Genomic DNA, 20882 nt, shown 5'->3' with positions numbered 1-20882 from the left:
CCAGCATAAAAATAGAGCATTAAAACACCAAAGCTGAGGACCCTCATGGAGTCCATTGTATCCTCTGCAACCTCCACCAGAACATGCACTGGTATCCATGGCTGAGAGCCCCATAGATGGTTCACATCACAGGACTCTTTGTAGACAACCCCCAATACCAGCCCAGAGCTAGGTAGACTTGCTGGGTGGCCAGACCCAGAAGAGAGAGAACAATCACTGCAGTTCAGCTCACAGGAAGCCACATCCACAGAAAAAGAGGGAGACTCCTACATCAAGGGAACACCCCATGGGACAAAAAAAGTCTGAACAACACTCTTCAGCCCTAGACCTTCCCTCTGACAGAGCCTACTCAAATAAGAAGGAACCAGAAAACCAACCCTGGTAATATGACAAAATAAGGCTCTTCAACACCACCCAAAAATCACACTAGTTCACCAGCAATGGACCCAAACCAAGAGGAAATCCCTGATTTACCTGAAAAAGAATTCAGGAGGTTAGTTAGTAATCTAATCAGGGAGACACCAGAGAAAGGTGAAGCCCAATGTGAGGAAATCCTAAAAATGATACAAGAAGTGAAGGGAAAAATATTCAAGGAAATAGATAGCTTGAAGAAAAAAAAATTAAAAAGTAAGGAAATTTTGGACACACTTTTACAAAAGTGAAATGCTCTGGAAAGTCTCAGCCATAGAATTGAACAAGTAGAAGAAATAAATTCAGAGCTTGAAGACAAGGTCTTCAAATTAACCCCATCTAACAAAGACAAAGAAAAAAGAATAAGAAAATATGAACAAAGCCTCCAAGAAGTCTGGGATTATGTTAAATGACCAAACCTAAGAATAATTGGTGTTCCAGAAGAAGAAGACCATTCTAAAAGCTTGGAAAACATATTTGGGGGAATAATCGAGGAAAACTTCCCCAGCCTTGCTAGAGACCTAGACTTGCAAATACCAGAAGCACAAAGAAAACCCAGGAAATTCATAGCAAAAAGATCTTCACCTAGGCACACTGTCATCAGGTTACCCAAAGTTAAGATGAAGGAGAGAACCTTAAGAGATGTGAGATAAAAGCACCCAGGTAGCCCATAAAGGAAAACCTATCAGGTTAACAGAAGATTTCTCATCAGAAAGCCTACAAGCTAGAAGGGATTGGGGCCCTATCTTCAGTCACCTCAAACAAAACAATTGCCAGCTAAGAATTTTGTGTCCAGCAAAACTAAGCATCATATATGAAGGAAAGATACAGTCACTTTCAGACAAACAAATGCTGAGAGAATTTGTCATTACCAAACCTCCACTACAAGAGCTGCTAAAAAGAACTCTAAAACTTGAAACAAATCCTGAAAACACATCAAAAGAGAACCTTTTAAAAGCATAAATCACACAGGACCTATAAAACAAAAATATAAGTTAAAAAAACAGAAACAAAACAACAAAAACAAATTACACAGGTAACAAAGAGCAAGATGAATGCAATGGTACATCACATTTCAATACTAACATTAAATGTAAATGGCCAAAATGCTCCACTCAAAAGATACAGAACCACAGAATGGATAAGAACTCACCAACCATCTACTGCCTTCAGGAGACTCACCTAACACACAAGGACTCACGTAAACTTAAAGTACAGGCGTGGAAAAAGGCATTTAATGCAAATGGATACCCAAAGCGAGCAGGATAGCTATTCTTATATCAAACAAAACAAACTTTAAAGCAACAGCAGTTAAAAGAGACAAAGACCTGGAAAATCGGGTAACTCCCACCCTAATACTGCGCTTTACCAAGGGTCTTAGCAAACGGCACACCAGGAGATTATATCCCACACCTGGCCCAGAGGGTCCCACGCCCAGGGAGCCTCCCTCATTGCTAGCACAGCAGTCTGAGATCTAATTGCAAGGGGTCAGTGAGGCTGGGGGAGGGGCGCCCGCCATTGCTGAGGCTTAAGGAGGTAAACAAAGCCGCCGGGAAGCTCAACCTTGGTGGAGCCCACCACAGCTCAAGGAGGCCAGCCTGCCTCTGTAGACTCCTCCTCTGGGGACAGGGCATAGCTAAACAAAAAGCAGCAGAAACCTCAGCAGAGGTAAATGTCCCTGTCTCACAGCTTTGAAGAGAGCAGTGGATCTCCGAGCACAGAGGCTGAGATCTGAGAATGGACAGACTGCCTGCTCAAGTGGGTCCCTGACCCCTGAGTAGCCTAACTGGGAGACATCCCCCACTAGGTGCAGACTGACACCTCACACCTCACACAGTGGGGTACACCCCTGAGACGAAGCTTCCAGAGCAAGGATCAGACAGCAATGCTCGCTGTTCAGCAATATTCTATCTTCTGCAGCCTCTGCTGCCGATACCCAGGCAAACATGGTCTGGAATGGACCTCAAGCAAACTCCAACAGACCTACAGCTGAGGGTCCTGACTGTTAGAAGGAAAACTAACAAACAGAAAGGACACCCACACCAAAACCCCATCAGTATGTCACCATCATCAAAGACCAAAGGCAGATAAAACCACAAAGATGGGGAAAAAGCAGTGCAGAAAAGCTGGAAATTCAAAAAATCAGAGTGCATCTCCCCCTCCAAAGGAACGCAGCTCATCGCCAGCAACGTAACAAAGCTGGATGGAGAATGACTTTGATGAATTGAGGGAAGAAGGCTTCAGTCGATCAAACCTCTCAGAGCTAAAGGAGGAACTATGTAACCAGCGCAAAGAAACTAAAAATCTTGAAAAAGGAATGGATGAATTGATAACTAGAATAATCAATGCAGAGAAGACCTTAAAAGAACTGATAGAGATGAAAACCATAAGACAAGAACTATGTGACAAATGCACAAGCTTCAATAACCAACTCAATCAACTGGTAGAAAGACTATCAGCGACTGAGGATCAAATGAATGAAATGAAGTGAGAAGAGAAGCATAGAGAAAAAAAGAGTAAAAAGAAATGAACAAAGCCTCCAAGAAATATGGGATTATGTGAAAAGACCAAATCTACCTCTGATTGGTGTGCCTGAAAGTGACGGGGAAAATGGAACCAAGCTAGAAAACACTCTGCGGGATATCATCCAGGAGAACTTCCCCAACCTAGTAAGGCAGGCCAACATTCAAATTCAGGAAATATAGAGAACGCCACAAAGATAATCCTCGAGAAGAGCAACTCCAAGACACATAATTGTCAGATTCACCAAAGTTGAAATGAAGGAAAAAATGTTAAGGGCAGCCAGAGAGAAAGGTCAGGTTACCCACAAAGGCAAGCCCATCAGACTAACAGCAGATCTCTCGGCAGAAACTCTCCAAGCCAGAAGAGAGTGGGGGCCAATATTCAACATTCTTAAAGAAAAGAATTTTCAACCCAGAATTTCATATCCAGCCAAACTAAGTTTCATAAGTGAAGGAGAAATAAAATCCTTTACAGACAAGCAAATCCTTAGAGATTTTGTCACCTCCAGGCCTGCCCTACAAGACATCCTGAAGGAAGCACTAAACATGGAAAGGAACAACTGGTACTAGCCATTGCAAAAACATGCCAAAATGTAAAGACCATCAATGCTAGGAAGAAACTGCATCAACTAACGAGCAAAATAACCAGCTAATATCATGACAGGATCAAGTTCACACATAACAATATTAACCTTAAATGTAAATGGACTAAATGCTCCAATTAAAAGACACAGACTGGCAAATTGGATAGAGTCAAGACCCATCCGTTTGCTGTATTCAGGAGACCCATCTCACTTGCAGAGACACACATAGGCTCAAAATAAAGGGATGAAGGAAGATCTACCAAGCAAATGGAAAACAAAACAAAACAAAAAAAAAGCAGGGGTTGCAATCCTAGTCTCTGATAAAACAGACTTTAAACCATCAAAGATCAAAAGAGACAAAGAAGGCCATTACATAATGGTAAAGGGATCAATTCATCAGGAAGAGCTAACTATCCTAAATATATATGCACCCAATACAGGAGCACCCAGATTCATAATGCAAGTCCTTAGAGACTTATAAAGAGACTTAGACTCCCATACAATAATAATGGGAGACTTTAACACCCACTGTCAACATTAGACAGATCAACGAGACAGAAAGTTAACAAGGATATCCAGGAATTGAACACAACTCTGCACCAAGCGGACCTAATAGACATCTACAGAACTCTCCACCCCAACTCAACAGAATATACATTCTTCTAAGCACCACATCGCACTTATTCCAAAATCGACCACATAATTGGAAGTAAAGCACTCCTCAGCAAATGTAAGAGAACAGAAATTGCAACAAACTGTCTCTCAGACCACAGTGCAATCAAACTAGAACTCAGGACTAAGAAACTCAATCAAAACCGCTCAACTACATGGAAACTGAACAACTTGCTCCTGTATGACTACTGGGTACATAACAAAATGAAGGCAGAAATAAAGATGTTCTTTGAAATCAATGAGAACAAAGATACAACATACCACAATCTCTGGGACACATTTAAAGCAGTGTGTAGAGGAAAATTTATAGCACTAAATGCCCACAAGAGAAAGCTGGAAAGATCTAAAATTGACACCCTAACATCACAATTAAAAGAACTAGAGAAGCAAGAGCAAACACATTCAAAAGCTAGCAGAAGGCAAGAAATAACTAAGATCAGAGCGGAACTGAAGGAGATAGAGACACAAAAAACCCTCCAAAAAATCAATGAATCCAGGAGCTGGTTTTTTGAAAGATCAACAAAATTGATAGACCACTAGCAAGACTAATAAAGCAGAAAAGAGAGAAGAATCAAATAGATGCAATAAAAACTGATAAAAGGGATATCACCACCGACCCCACAGAAATACAAACTACCATCAGAGAATACTACAAACACCTCTATGCAAATAAACTAGAAAACCTAGAAGAAATGGGTAATTTCCTGGACACTTACACTCTCCCAAGACTAAACCAGGAAGAAGTTGAATCCCTGAATAGACCAACAGAAGGCTGTGAAATTGAGGCAATAATTAATAGTCTACCAACCAAAAAAAAGTCCAGGACCAGACAGATTCACAGCCGAATTCTACCAGAGGTACAAGGAGGAGTTGGTACCATTCCTTCTGAAACTATTCCAATCAATAGAAAAAGAGGGAATCCTCCCTAACTCACCCTTTTATGAGGCCAACATCATCTTGATACCAAGGCCTGACAGAGATACAACAAAAAAAGAGAATTTTAGACCAATATCCCTGATTAACATCGATGCAAAAATCCTCAATAAAATACTGGCACACTGAATCCAGCAGCACATCAAAAAGCTTATCCATCATGATCAAGTGAGCTTAATCCCTGGGATGCAAGGCTGGTTCAACATTACAAATCAATAAACGTAATCCAGCATATAAACAGAACCAAAGAAAAAAACCACGATTATCTCAATAGATGCAGAAAAGGCCTTTGACAAAATTCAACAGCCCTTCATGCTAAAAACTCTCAATAAATTCGGTATTGATGGAATGTATCTCAAAATAATAAGAGCTATTTGTGACAAACCCACAGCCAATATCATACTGAATGGGCAAAAACTGGAAGCATTCCCTTTGAAAACTTGCACAAGACAGGGATGCCCTCTCTCACCACTCCTATTCAACATAGTGTTGGAAGTTCTGGCTAGGGCAATCAGGCAAGAGAAAGAAATCAAGGGTATTCAGTTAGGAAAAGAAGAAGTCAAATTGTCCCTGTTTGCAGATGACATGATTGTATATTTAGAAAACCCCATCATCTTAGCCCAAAATCTCCTTAAGCTGATAAGCAACTTCTGTGAAGTCTCAGGATACAAAATTAATGTGCAAAAATCACAAGCATTCTTATACACCAGTAACAGACAGAGAGCCAAATCATGAATGAACTCCCATTCACAATAGCTTCAAAGAGAATAAAATACCTAGGAATCCAACTTACAAGGGATGTAAAGGACCTCTTCAAGGAGAACTACAAACCAATGCTCAGTGAAATAAAAGAGGACACAAACAAATGGAAGAACATACCATGCTCATGGATAGGAAGAATCAATACTGTGAAAATGGCCATACTGTCCAAGGTAATTTATAGATTCAATGCCATCCCCATTAAGCTACCAATGACTTTCTTCACAGAATTGGAAAAAACTGCTTTAAAGTTCATATGGAACCAAAAAAGACCCCACATTGCCAAGACAATCCTAAGCCAAAAGAACAAAGCTGGAGGCATCATGCTACCTGACTTCAAACTATACTACAAGGCTACAGTAACCAAAACAGCATGGTACTGGTACCAAAACAGAGATCTAGACCAACGGAACAGAACAGAGCCCTCAGAAGTAGTACCACACATCTACAGCCATCTGATCTTTGACAAACCTGACAAAAACAAGAAATGGGGAAAGGATTCCCTAGTTAATAAATGGTGCTGGGAAAATTGGCTAGCCATAAGTAGAACGCTGAAACTGGATCCTTTCCTTACTCCTTATATGAAAATTAATTCAAGATGGATTAGAGACTTAAATGTTAGACCTAAAACCATAAAAACTCTAGAAGAAAACCTAGGTAATACCATTCAGGACATAGGCATGGGCAAGGACTTCATGTCTAAAACACCAAAATCAATGGCAACAAAAGCCAGAATTGACAAATGGGATCTAATTAAACTAAAGAGCTTCTGCACAGCAAAAGAAACTACCATCAGAGTGAACAGGCAACCTACAGAATGGGAGAAAATTTTTGCAATCTACTCATCTGATGAATGGCTAATATCCAGAACCTATAAAGAACTCAATCAAATTCGCAAGAAAAAAACAAACAACCCCATCAAAAAGTGGGCAAAGGATATGAACAGACACTTCTCAAATGAAGACATTCATACAGCCAACAGACACATGAAAAAATGCTCATCATCACTCGCCATCAGAGAAATGCAAATCAAAACCACAATGAGATACCATCTCATACCAGTTACTATGGCAATCATTAAAAAATCAGGAAACAACAGGTGCTGGAGAGGATGTGGAGAAATAGGAACACTTTTACCTTGTTGGTGGGACTGTAGACTAGTTCAACCATTGTGAAAAACAGTGTGGCGATCCTCAAGGATCTAGAACTAGAAATACCATTTGACCCAGCCATCCCATTGCTGGGGATATACCCAAAGGATTATAAGTCATGCTGCTATAAAGACACATGCACACGTATGTTTATTGCAGCACCATTCACAACAGCAAAGACTTGGAATCAACCCGAATGTCCATCAGTGACAGACTGGATTAAGAAAATGTGGCACATATACACTATGGAATACTATGCAGCCATAAAAAAGGATGAGTTCGTGTCCTTTGTAGGGACATGGATGCAGCTGGAAACCATCATTCTCAGCAAACTATCGCAAGAACAGAAAACCAAATACTGCCTATTCTCACTCATAGGTGGGAACTGAACAATGACATCACTTGGACACAGTAAGGGGAACATCACACACCAGGTCCTATTGTTGGGGGGGAGGGAGGAATAGCATTAGGAGATATACCTAATGTAAATGACGAGTTAATGGGTGCAGCACACCAACATGGCACATGTATACATATGTAACAAACCTGCACATTGTGCACATGTACCCTAGAACTTAAAGTATAATAAAAAAAAAAGAGAGACAAAGAGGGACATTATATAATGGTAAAAAGCCTTGTCCAACAGGAAAATATCACAATCATAACCATATATGCACCTAACACTGGAGCTCCCAAATTTATAAAACAATTACTAATAGACCTAAGAAATGAGATAGACAGCAACACAATAATAGTGGGGGACTTTAATACTCCACTGACAGCACTAGACAGGTCATCTAACAAAGAAACAATGGATTTAAACTATACCTTAGAACAAATGGACTTAACAAACATACAGAACATTTCATCCAACAACAGCATAATACACATTCTATTCAACAGCACATGAAACTTTCTCCAAGATAGACCACGTTATAGGCCATAAAATGAGCCTAAATAAATTTAAGAAATTTGAAATTATATCAAGCACTCTCTCAGACTACAGTGGAATAAACCTGGAAATCAACTCCAAAAGGAACCTTCAAAACCATGCAAATATATGGATATTAAATAACCTGCTCCTGAATGAGCACTGGGCCAAAAATGAAATCAAGATGGAAATTAAAAAATTCTTCGAACTGAATGACAATAATGACACAACCTATCAAAACCTCTGGGATACAGCTAAGGTGGTACTAAGAGGAGAGTTCATAGCCCTAAATGCCTACATGAAAAAGTCTAAAAGAGCACTGACAATCTAAAGTCACACCTCAAGTAAATAGAGAAACTAGAACAAACCAAACCCAAACCCAACAAAAGAAAGGAAATAACCAAGATCAGAGCAGAACTAAATGAAATTGGAACAAAAAAGTACAAAAAAAAAGCACAAAAGATAAATGAAACAGAAAGCTGGTTCTTTGAAAAGATAAATAAAATTGATAGACCATTAGTAAGATTAAGGAAAGAAGAGAGAAAATCCAAATAACCTCACTAAGAAATGAAACAGGAGATATTAGAGCTGACACCACTGAAATACAACAGATCATTCAAGGCTACTATGAACACCTTAATACACATAAACTAGAAAACCTAGAAGAGATGGATGACTTTCTGGAAAAATACAACACTCCTAGCTTAAATCAGGAAGAATTAGATACCCTGAACAGACCAATAACAAGCAGCGAGATTGAAATGGTAATTTTAAAATTACCAACAAAAAAAAGGTCCAGGACCAGAAGGATTCACAGCAGAATTCTACCAGACATTCAAAGAATTGGTACCAATCTTTTTGACAGTATTCCACAAGATAGAGAAAGAAGGAACCCTCCCTAATTCATTCTATGAAGCCAGCATCACCCTAATACCAAAACCAGGAAAGGACACAACCAAGAAAGGAAACTACAGACCAATATCCTTGATGAACATCGATGCTAAAATCCTTAACAAAATACCAGCTAACTGAATCCAACAACATATCAAAAAAATAATTTACCATGATCAAGTGGGTTTCATATCAGGGATGCAAGGATGGTTTAACATATGCAAGTCAATAAATGTAATACACCACATGAACAGAAGTAAAAACAAAAATCACATGATCATCTCAATCGATGCAGAAAAACCATTCAACAAAATCCAGCATCCCTTTATGATTAAAACTCTCAGCAAAATCAGCATACAAGGGACATACCTTAATGTAATAAAAGCCATCTATGACAAACCCACAGCCAACATAATACTGAAAACAGAAAAGTTGAAAGCATTCCCCCTGAGAATGGGAAAAGAGAAGGATGCCCACTCTCACCACTCTTCTTTACAGTACTGGAAGTCCTAGCCAGACCAATCAGACAAGAGAAAGAAATAAAGGGCATTCAAATAGGCAAAAAGGAAGTCAAACTGTCACTGTTTGTGGATCATATGATTTTTTACCTTAAAAACCCTAAGGATTCCTCCAGAAAGCTCCTAGAGCTGATAAAAGAATCCTGCAAAGTTTCCAGATACAAGATTAATGTACACAAATCAGTAGCTCTTCTATACACCAACAGCGACCAAGTGGAGAATCAAATCAAGAACTCAACCCCTTTTACAGTAGCTGCAAAAATGATAAATAAATAAAATACTTTGGAATATACCTAACAAAGGAGTCGAAAGACCTCTATAAGGAAAACTACAAAACACTGCTGAAAGAAATCATAGACGACACAAACAAATGGAAACATATCCCATGCTCATGGATGGGTAGAATCAATATTGTGAAAATGACCATACTGCCAAAAGCAATCTACAGATTCAACACCATCCCCATCAAAATACCACCATCATTCTTCACAGGGTTACAAAAAAAAATTCTGAAGTTCATATGGAACCAAAAAAGAGCCTGCATAGCCAAAGCAAGACTAAGTAAAAAGAAAAAATCTGGGGGCATCACATTACCTGATTTCAAGCTATATTACAAAGTCATAGTCACCAAAACGGCATGGTACTGGTACAAAAACAGGCACATAGATCAATGGAACAGAATAGAGAACCCAGAAATAAACCCAAAACTTACAGCCAACTGATCTTCAACAAAGCAAACAAAATCATAAAGTGGGGAGAGCACACCCTTTTCCACAAATGGTGCTGGGATAATTGGCTAGCCACATGTAGGAGACCAAAACCGGATCCTCATCTCTCACCTTATACAAAAAATTAACTCAAGATAAATTAAGGACTTAAACCTAAGACTTGAAACTGTAAAAATTCTAGAAGATAACATTGGAAAAACCTTTCTAGACATTGGCTTAGGTAAGGATTTCATGACCAAGAACCCAAAAGCAAATGCAATAAAAACAAAGACAAATAGCTGGGACCTAATTAAACGAAAGAGCTTTTGCATGGCAAAAGGAACAGTCAGCAGAGTAAACAGACAACCCACAGTGTGGGAGAAAATCTTCACAATCTATACATCCAACAAAGAACTAATATCCAGAATCTACAAGGAACTCCAACAAATCAGTAAGAAAAAACACAATCCCATCAAAAAGTGGGCTAAGGATATGAATAGACAGTTCTCAAAAGAAGATATACAAGTGGCCAACAAACATATGAAGAAATGTTCAACATCACTAATGATCAGGGAAATGCAAATCAAAACCACAATGTGATACCACCTTACTCCTGCAAGAATGGCCATAACACCCCCCCCGCAAAAAAAAAATAGATGTTGGTGTGGACGCAGTGAAAAGGGAGCGCTTCTACATTGCTGGTGGGAATGTAAACTAGTACAGTAATTATGGAAAACAGTGTGGAGATTCCTTAAGTAGAACTACCATTTGATCCAACAATCCCACTACTAGGTATCTACCCAGAGGAAAAGAAGTCATTATTAAAAAAAGATACTTGCACACGCATGTTTATAGCAGCACAATTTACCATTGCAAAATTGTGGAACCAACCCAAATGCCCATCAATCAATGAGTGGATAAAGAAACTGTGAGAGAGAGATATATATATATTTGGTGTGTATATGTATGTGTGTGTATATATACACATATATACACCAAATATATACCAAATAATACCATAATACCAAACTGTGATATATATATCACAGTTTATTATATATAATATAAATACCAAATAACACCATATTACCAAACTGTGATATATACATATGACAGTTTATTATACATATCACAGTTTATATATTATATATATACCAAATAATACCATATTACCAAACTGTGATATATATATATCACTGTTTATTTTTTATATACATATGATGGAATACTATGCAGCCATAAAAAGAAATGAATTGACAGCATTTGCAATGACCTGGATGAGGCTGGAGACTATTATTCTAAGTGAAGTAACTCAGGAATGGAAAACCAAACATCATACATTCTCACTGATATGTGAGAGCTAAGCTATGAGGATGCAAAGGCATAAGAATGATATGATGGACTTTGGAGACTTGGGGGGAAGAGTGGGAGGGGGCGGGGGATAAAAGACTACAAATATGGTGCAGTGTATACTGCTCGGGTGATGGGTGCACCAAAATATCACAAATCATCACCGAAGAACTTAGGTAATCAAATACCACCTGTGCCCCAATAACTTATGGAAAGATAAATATATAAAGAACTCTTGCTAAACTATGACAAGAAACATCAGAAACCTGACTGTATTTATTACCCGTAGCCTTATTAAGAGTTCAAGTGACCCCAAAGGGAAATCTGCAGCTCAGCCCTTTTAAAATAATGTAGGAAAGGCCTTTCTTAACTATAGACCTCCTAATAAACATAAATACTTTCAGGCTACAAAATTATGTAATCAAGTTAGGATAAGTGCAAAAAGCACTCCTTAAATATGGAAATCAAAGACTCCCTTCCCCTACTAAGGAAGAGAATTTTGTTACAACCAGCTGGGAGATTAGGTCCTATTCAAAACATGAAAGAAAGGATCCCCAGCAGATCAACTTTCCCCAAAATGTAAGGGACCTTATCAAGTTCTCCTAAGTACCCCAACTGCAGTTAAACTTCTGAAAATAAACAGCTGGGGCCACCTACCTCAAATTAAACCTGTCTCTCGTAAAAAGTCCCACAGGCCGACGGAACACGGAAGACTAATCACGTTTATTCCTGTAAGCCAATCAGTGACCTCCAACTCCTGTTCAAAAAAAATACAAGAGATGGGTAACATAAAGATATGGATTGGCATTCTACTTCTGGGTGTAAGTTGGAATCACGCAGAGAGTATTTTATTTACAGAGTATTTTATTTACTGAGTGGGCACAGACTTCAGCCTCTCTACAAAATCAAACTGTTGGGTATGTGGGAAATTGCTCCTTTCCTCCATTTCCAGGTGGCCCTGGCATATTCAACTGGCCAACTTAAGTTTATGGGGATTTTATTATGATTGGACATTATAAACATAGCCCCTCTTTTCCCATGTATCATAGCCACACAGGCCTTAGCCCCTTCCCCTCCTATGAAGAAACAAAACAGCATCCTTCTAATCTAATTAAAAAACAGCTAAATTCCACCCCAACTTTAGGTTATGCTCTACATAATGAACTTGGGCAAATGACAGCTATTCAAGTACAGGCATCAGGCAAAGCACCTCTATGTTTTAAAAGGCACAGCAGTCACCACCTAACTGGAACCCATAATATGGGATGGCTGTCACCTGTAATCAGATCCTTCTTTTAACAGATCAAACGTGGATGGGATGGCAAGACAATTTCCCAAAAATAAGTGCCTACCCTTCTCCTTGGGATGGTTATGGGCTTGCAGAACTCATGGCTGGCCATACTTACCTTATAACTGGACTAAAAGGTATACATGGGATCATCCTTATCTCCAGAGATCTATCCTCACCAAATTGGACTCTATCCTATCTAACTGGGAAATTGTGAAAGCTCACCATAGGCAACAAAACGGTTCTATTTGAAGGCTGTATTTTCCCCACAGGTAGCTACAATCAGTATCGAGTTACAAGGTGAAGCCTTAGTGAAGCACACGGCTGCAGTTTTCAATAATACACCCTAGGCCCTTACCCTCCTGAGGAAACTTCTCCGATTAGGCAGGTAGTCTTACAAAACCATATGGCTTTGGACGTTTTAACAGCAGCCCAAGGGGCGAACTGTGCTTTAATTAAAACCGAATGTTGTGTGTATGTTCCAGACTATTCACATAATATTACCCAGATTATAGAAGCTTTAGACACTCATATCTGTGCCATTAATGTGCTATCAGTCAACCCTTTATCAGCTTGGTTCCAACAACTGCCCAGTTCTTGGGGCAGGACCCAGGCTGAATAGGGGCGATGATATTCCTGACCCTGTTTAGTTTACTTGAAATAATTTTACTTATTCTGCTTTGCTGTTGTGGTTGCACTCTTTGTGTAGAAAAGCAAGACAAGCTCACTCAATGCTTTCTTAAATTAAACACTTACTAATCTGCCAGACATCACCTTTTGTGAGAACTCGGGAGTTATAAACAACCTTAACCATACCAACGCTGTCTAACTGAGCTTCTCTCTACCCTGAATGCAAGAGACCCTAATTTAGGCAGGAATATCATCGCCCCTATTCAGCCTGAAAAAGTTACAGAAGACAGATCTTCGTCCCTCTGCAAACCCCAGGATTAAGGGTCCTTTTGTAAAGGGAAGGGGGAGATATGTCAGAGGCATTCAAACCACAGCAACTCCATTTTGAGTGAGGGCTAGGAAAATGAGGCTTAGACTTGCTGGACTGCGTTCCCAAAAGGTTAGACATTCCTAGCCTCTAGATGTTTACAGTTAAGGGAACAAATTAATAATGTTTACTAAACAGACCCAGACTTGGGAGTGTCCAGATATTCTGATATCTGGAGAACAAAGGCATTCCTAATTTTGCTTTAAAAATAATAATATTAATTATTGCAAAATATACTAATTAAGAAAATTAATCCTTTATCACAAACCATTGTAGCAGAGCACATCTCCCGAGAATCTTTTTTATCATATATATACACACACGTATATACACACATATATATACATATATACATATATACAGATATATATGTATATATACACATATATATACATGGTACAAGCATTGTACCTATGGTGGATGCATTCCTCCTCTTTTAGTAATGCCCTACTCTTTCTGTGGAGTAGCTGTGCTTTCACTACTTTACTTTCTTAATAAAATTGCTTTTACTTGGCACTGTAGACTCACCCTAAATTCTTTCTTGCACAAGATCGAAGAACTGTCTCGGGGTCTGGATTGGGACCCCTTTCCTGTAACAGCACCATTAGCTCTTTTTTTTTCTTTGTTTTTTTTTGAAACTGCATCTCGCTCTGTCACCCAGGCTGGAGTGCAGTGGTGCCATGTTGGCTCACTGCAACCTCCGCCTCCCCGGTTCAAGCGATTCTCGTGCCTCAGCCTCCTGAGTAGCTGGGATTACAGGTGCCTGCCACCATGCCTGGCTAATTTTTGTATTTTTAGTAGAGACAGGGTTTCACCATGTTGGCCAGGCTAGTCTCGAACTCCTGAACTCAAATGATCCACCTGCCTCGGCCTCCCAAAGTGATGGGATTTCAGGGGTGAGCCACACCATTAGCTCCTTAAGCAATTCAAATAAAATTTCTTTTCTAGTTCCGTAATGAGTACAGCATATATTTACTCAATAAAAAGTATCAATATCAATTTAGGCTATTTTCCTGATGGCGAAAGATATTTAGTTTGGCAAGTTTCTAAAACTTTCTCTCTTGGTGACACTCTCAGAGCAGTCACAAAGCCATCTACCTAGGAGATATGAGAACTGTTCCCCAAATAATGTAAATAAAAATGCTCTCTTTGGGAGTCGGGTGGATCACCTGAGGTCAGGAGTTCGAGACCAGCCTGGCCAACATGGTGAAACCCCTTCTCTACTAAAAATATAAAAATTAGTTGGGCATAGTGATGAGTACCTGTAATCCAAGCTACTCAGGAGGCTGAGGCAGGAGAATTGCTTGAACCCAGGAGACGGAGTTTGCAGTGAGCCGACACGGTGTCACTGCACTCCAGCCTGGGTGACAAGAATGAGGCTCTGTTTCAAAAAAAAAAAAAAATGCTCTTACGTGTACCATATTTGGCATTTTATACACTGCTTTCATATAGAATATCTACTCTGATATTCTTAAATAGCTGCTGTGAGGTAGCATGAATCCTATTTCATGGATGAAGTAACTAGGGCTCAGAGACGTAAAGCCACTCACTCACCCCAGGTCAAAGCAGCTAGTGGGGAACAGAGCCTGAGGCTGGAAAGCAAGTCCATCTGTCCCCCACACCCATGCTGCCTTTTGAATAGTTACAGCTACCAAACAAGAAAGGAAATAGAATGTCAGGTACCTTTCTGCGTGCTGGCCCATGCTCTGCTGTTTGCTCTCGAAGGCACTGAAGCTGCTCATGTCCATGTAGCCATCGTTTTCATATGCTGTGGACAGGGATCTGCTCTGATCTTCAAACAGCTTCCTGAGCATGCCAGCCCTGCAGGCCTCCGGGGCAGAATCTGGATATTCTTGTAGTCCAAGTTCATGGCTGGAATGTTCTCATAGTCTGAAGTGTCAGTGCCGGGGAAGGAGACAGATGGTGGCTTGGCCAGTGGCAAGGGCAGGAAGGGCGGCCGGGAGCGGTCTTTGAAGGGCTTCACTCTGGACACCGTCCTGCTGAAGGGGACCCTTTCCTCTTGCCATCTCTATAAAAGATGAGGGAGGAGGGGGATTCAGAAGCCCGGAGCTTCCCAGTCCGAGACTTAAGCTGAGGGGAGTTACTGGGGTTTCTCTGGTCAACTTCCAGAATCCTGGAAGGCCCATGGCAGCTGGATTCTGAAGAGGACCTGGAGGAAGACACCTTCACGTGCAATTTACTCTCTGTCTTTTGTTTTTCTTTTTTCTTTTTTTTTTTTTTTTTTTTGAGACGGAGTCTCACTCTTGTTGCCCAGGCTAGAGTGCAATGGCACAATCTCGGCTCACCGCAACCTCTGCCTCCCAGGTTCAAGTGATTCTCCTGCTTCAGCCTCCCGAGTAGCTGGAATTACAGGTGCGTGCCACCATGCCTGGCTAATTTTTGTATTTTTAGTAGAGATGGGGTTTCACTATGTTGGCCAGACTGCTCTTGAACTCCTGACATTAGGTGATCTTCTCGCCTCAGCTTCCGAAAGTGCTGGGATGACAGGCGTGAGCCACCACGCCTGGCCTCTCCATCTTCTTCTTAAACATCAGTGCCAGGAACCGCTTAAAGGATGACTTCTTCTTGCACTTGTCTGGGAAGTCGCTCTTGATCAGGAGCAAGGGAGAACTCTTTGTGATGGGCTTAATGGTGATGCAGGCCAGGTCAAAAGGAGGTGGGATGTCGACCATGGAAGAAGGCGTGGAGGTGCCACTGGACAGAAGGTGGTTTCTCTGGGAGAAACTCCCAGACAGGACAGAGTTCCTCTTTCCTCTTTATCCTGTGGTCATCTAACCCTGATCCTCCTGGCTCCCAGTTCACAGAGACGGGAACAGGAATCTCTTGGCCTTCCATGGAGAACAACCGAGGGTATAAAGTGAAGGCCCTGGGCTTCAATGGCAAGGCCCTGCTGGCTTCCAGGGGCTTCCCTTCCAGTGACAAAAGCTATTTCCTGCCTCCTCTGCAGCACCTCTGATGCCAGGGGCTGAGGAACCTACCTCAGATCTGGTTTCTTTGGGGGCAGTTTCTGGGATGGTTTCTGGCCCCCTTCCCAAAGTGGGGCCAGGCCCTTGTGCCAATGTTCTTCCTGTCCACGGAGACCAGGCTACCTTCTGCTTCACAGTTCATTTCTTCTTTTGAGCCATAACCACCCAGGGTGTCCAATGCAGCCTGCCCTCCTCCAGGGGCTGCCAGACTGGCAGGCCCCCTCCCATCACATAGGGGTTGGCCAGTGTGTCATCAATGACCTCCTCCTCCTCTTCCCCCTCCTCCTCCTGGGAGGCTTACTCCCATCACATAGAGGCTGGCCAGCATGTCATCCATGGCCTCCTCCTACTCCTCCTCCTCCCCTCCTCCTCCTGGCAGGCCCACTCCCATCACATACAGGCTGGCCAGCGTGTCATCCATGGCCTCCTCCTCCTCCTCCCCTCCTCCTCCTGGCAGGCCCACTCCCATCACATAGGGGTTGGCCAGCATGTCATCCACGAAGACCTCCTCCTTCTCCTCCTCCCCCTCCCCCTACTCCTCCCCCACCTTCTCCTTCAGCAGGACCACCACATCAGGGGCTGTAGGATCCTCTGCCGCTCCATCTTGCAGGGAGCCATGCTGGCCACACAAAGCCCCGACCACAGGGTCCTCCTCCACACACAGCCCCAACTTTGGTGCCTGCTCTGATTCTAAGCCTTTCATTGACTCAGAAAGAGGAGAACAGCTCTCACTACAAAAAGAGGTGCTCTCCGTTGGGAAGAACTCGTAGGGGCTTCCTGTGAGGGAAAAAAGTTGTCCATGCAGTTGTTCTGGAAAAGGATGATCTGGCAGCTCTCCTCGGCAGGCTCATCCTGTGCACGGTCCTCCAGGGTGGCAGCTGCCACTTTTTGGTTGGTTTCCTCCTCGTGGTCAGGTGGTTCACTGAAGTAAACCTGCTCCCCAGCTGTGACACCTGTGGCTTCTTCCCATCCCTCCTCAAGAACCTCAGGGCAGTCTGTGGCCATCTCTGCCTCCTGGACCCCCATGGCCAGCTCCTTCTCAGGAGGCTCCTTGCTGGCTTCCTCAGCATCCTGTCCCATGTCCTCCGTGGGCCTGTCAGGACCCAAACCCTCATCTGCCCCTGCTGGGTCTGTGCTGGCATAGCCTTCCTCATCATCCTCCTCTGCCTCCTGGGGGGTCTCAGGGGGCTCGTGCTCCTCTCCATGGATGTGAGGCAGGAGGTCACTCTGGAAGACTGCCTCTCCAGCCCAAGAATCACCGTCCTCCAGGCTGCACTCCCTGTGTGGCTGCACCAGCTTCTCTTCCTCCTCACTTCCGGACACCTGCTCCTGTGTCCCTAGCTTATGGCCACAGCCCTCTCCTTGGTCCTCAGGAGCGAAGTCTGTGCCTTCCTCACCCTCCCTGCTCAGTGATACTGCAGCTAGGGCAGCAGTCACTGCTGAGTCCTCACCAGCTCCCGTCCCCTCCAGGCCACATGCCTCACCTCCCTCCTCACACTCCTCTTCCTCTTCCCCAGAGGCCTCAGGAGACACCAGGGCGGCATTCCCTGCACTGCCCCCATCCTTGGGTTCATCCTCCCTCAGCGGAGCCCTGGGGACTACGATGTAATCCTCGTCAGTCTCTGACTCAGAGCACTTCGGGATGGACCGGGGCCCTTCATCAAGCCCCCTGTCTACACAGAGCAGCTGCCCGTTGCTGCATTTGTTCAAGCTGTCATTCAGGTACACACTGGCTCTCCACTCGTTTGGGGCAGTCAGCCTGGGCTTGGGGGCAATGGGGGGCTTCGGACCCCTGAACATGGAGTTTGGACTGTGAAGACTATCGGGCCTGGGTGAGGAAGGGAATTTGGGCACAGTCACTGGCGTCAGTGGACTGGTAGTCTTTGGCTTGGGAGCAACAGGTGGTTTTGGCGAATCTAGAGGACAAAAATAGAGAAAAGGAGAAAAAGTACGATTAACTTTATTTCCATTCAGAGTCTCCTACACACCACTTGCTGGGGACATTGCAGATGGTTCCATCCGCCCATGTGAAGCCCACCTCCCGTGCTTCGTGTTAGGCTTATGCCCTCCACCAGAATCTTTAAAACCCCTTGATTTTCCACTAAAGATTCATTCTGCAAACAAGGTGAACAGACCTTTGTTCTACACACAGCCAACTAATGAAAATCAACCAAATGAAATCCTGCGCTCCTCAAATGAAGTGTCCGGGTCAGTGCATTCATTCATCCAGCAGCTACTGATAAACACTTTCTATGAGCCAGCGACCACAAGAAAAGGCTGAACTTGCCATCACCCTCCCTGCTGCCCTCATGGAGCTTACATTGCCCCCTTCTACAGCTACTCCATTGGGTACCCACTAGCTACACACATAGCACTGCAGAAGGCAAAGTCTCCTAAGGTCAAGAGAAGACAGACTCTGCTGAGAACTCACTGTTAAGTTAGAATAACTGGAGGGTAGATCCGGGGACCCTTGGAATATTATGACTGAATAGCCACCATCTCATCCCTTCACGAATGACACACCAAAGGTTTGAAACAGTGATGTGTATTTCTGCTGGGGGTCATGTCTGGAATCTGCATGCTTCAGGACTGTGTCCAGCCAAGCCTCAGTCAGGTGGGGCCCCTGAGAAGGGAGTAAGGCCTGTCTGTGACGTCTGGGAGTGGAGGCCAAGGGTTTGCGGACCTGACCAAGTCGCTTTTGAGAAAGGGATGTCTTTCTCCCTTGTCGGGGGACCCTCACTCTGCGGACAGCCGTGAGAGTGGGATACGAGCTCACACGGCCGGGGCACGGCCTCGCCAAGGTTGAGGGGGTCCCTGAGGCGGGGCGATTTGGCAGGGGTGGACCCCGATTCTCGGCGAGGGGGCCCCGGAGCCATGTATGCTTCGGCCGAGGCCGAGCAGCACCGGAAGGTCGGGGAATCCTAGGAAGCTCGTCCGGGGCGCTCCGGGAGCTCCAACTTCGAGCGCCTGGCCCGGGCCCCTGGCGCGCGTGCCTCGGCGCCGCGGGAGGTCGCGGGGGCGGCGGCCGGGGCAGCGCGTGGCTTTGCGTCCCCTCCGGGTTCAGGGCTCCTCAGCAGCACCCTGCACTCTGGCCGTCGCGCCTTCGCCTGCGCCTCTGCCTGCGCCGCAGCCGCACCTCCGTTCCCTCCTAGACGTTTCCTCCGTCCCCAAAAGGAAGGATTTTGTTTTTGTTTTTGTTTTCCTGCTGAGTCAGGGATCCAAAGAACCGAGGGTCGGGGCGTCCCTGAGCACATTTAAAGGGGCGGTGGCTGTGGGCACCGCTGGAGGCTCGTGAGATTCGAGGGACCAGAACTCACCGAGTTGGACTTCTGGGATGTTCCTGGCTCCTTCGCCCAGCGGACCATCTATCCCTTTATTTTTAAGTCTGGACATTCGTTCAGTGCCGCGCCAGCCTCTGCGCTGAGCACGGAACAAGACAGCCCCAAATTCTTGCCCTCATGGAGCTTAGACGGGAGGAAGTCGCTGGAGACACCATTTCAAAGCGAGGGAGGGAAACTGGGGCAATGGAGCTCAGCGATGGCTCTCAGGGCGCCACGCATTCTTGGGGCCCTCCCCAGCCTCACTTAATCAGAAACCCCGTGTTTCATCAAACCCTCCAGGTTTGAGAACCACTGAAGTAGAGAATGGGTGGTCAAGGAAAGCCTCCCTGAGGAGGTGACATTGGTAAGGGAGACCATTTTAATGAGGAGCCTTTCCTTATTCACTCAGCACACACCGCGCAGCCCCTCACAGGTACCTGCCTGGTGCTCGGCGACATAGATGACTCAGACTAAGCCTCCACCTCCCAGGAGTTCCCAGTCTGCTTGTCCACACAGACACAGGCAGATAGTTCTGCTACCCGAGGCTCGTGCTGGGATGGGAACGCACAGGTGCCTGTGGGAGCTCAGAGGAGGACCCCAGTGCGGAGGGTTCCACCAGAAGAGAGGCCTTCCCAGTAGGAGGAATTGCTGGGGCAAAGACTTCACCGAGGTGGGACAAGGCCTGGCCTGCTGGAGGAGTGTCCAGAGGTGGTGCTGGAGGCAGATCTGATTTCTCCAGCTGTAAAATTAGGAACTGAATTTGATCCTTTTAAAGCCCTTTCCATTTCTAAGCCACCACAGATTTCTTAATTCTCCAGCCTTTTGTGGAGAAATACTTGTGACTCGAATAGAAAATCTGGT

General features: G+C 43.8%; 1 protein-coding gene across 1 annotated transcript; it reads right to left on the bottom strand.

The window, feature by feature from the left end:
• Window positions 1-15264: 15264 nt before the first annotated feature.
• Window positions 15265-18613, bottom strand: LOC100429431 (FYVE, RhoGEF and PH domain-containing protein 5-like). Its single transcript, XM_077994119.1, is given in 11 exon segments — window positions 15265-15283; window positions 15398-15539; window positions 15542-15724; window positions 15727-15914; window positions 16244-16471; window positions 16473-16662; window positions 16665-16755; window positions 16757-16910; window positions 17052-17125; window positions 17249-17490; window positions 17493-18613. Coding segments are annotated over 11 exon segments (2520 nt in total). The 5' UTR covers window positions 18502-18613.
• Window positions 18614-20882: the final 2269 nt, after the last annotated feature.

The sequence above is a fragment of the Macaca mulatta genome, chromosome 2 (genome assembly GCF_049350105.2).
Source record: "Macaca mulatta isolate MMU2019108-1 chromosome 2, T2T-MMU8v2.0, whole genome shotgun sequence".
Taxonomy (NCBI): Eukaryota; Metazoa; Chordata; class Mammalia; order Primates; family Cercopithecidae; genus Macaca; species Macaca mulatta.
The sequence above is the reverse complement of the archived record's forward strand: the minus strand, read 5'-3'. Positions and strand labels throughout refer to the sequence as shown.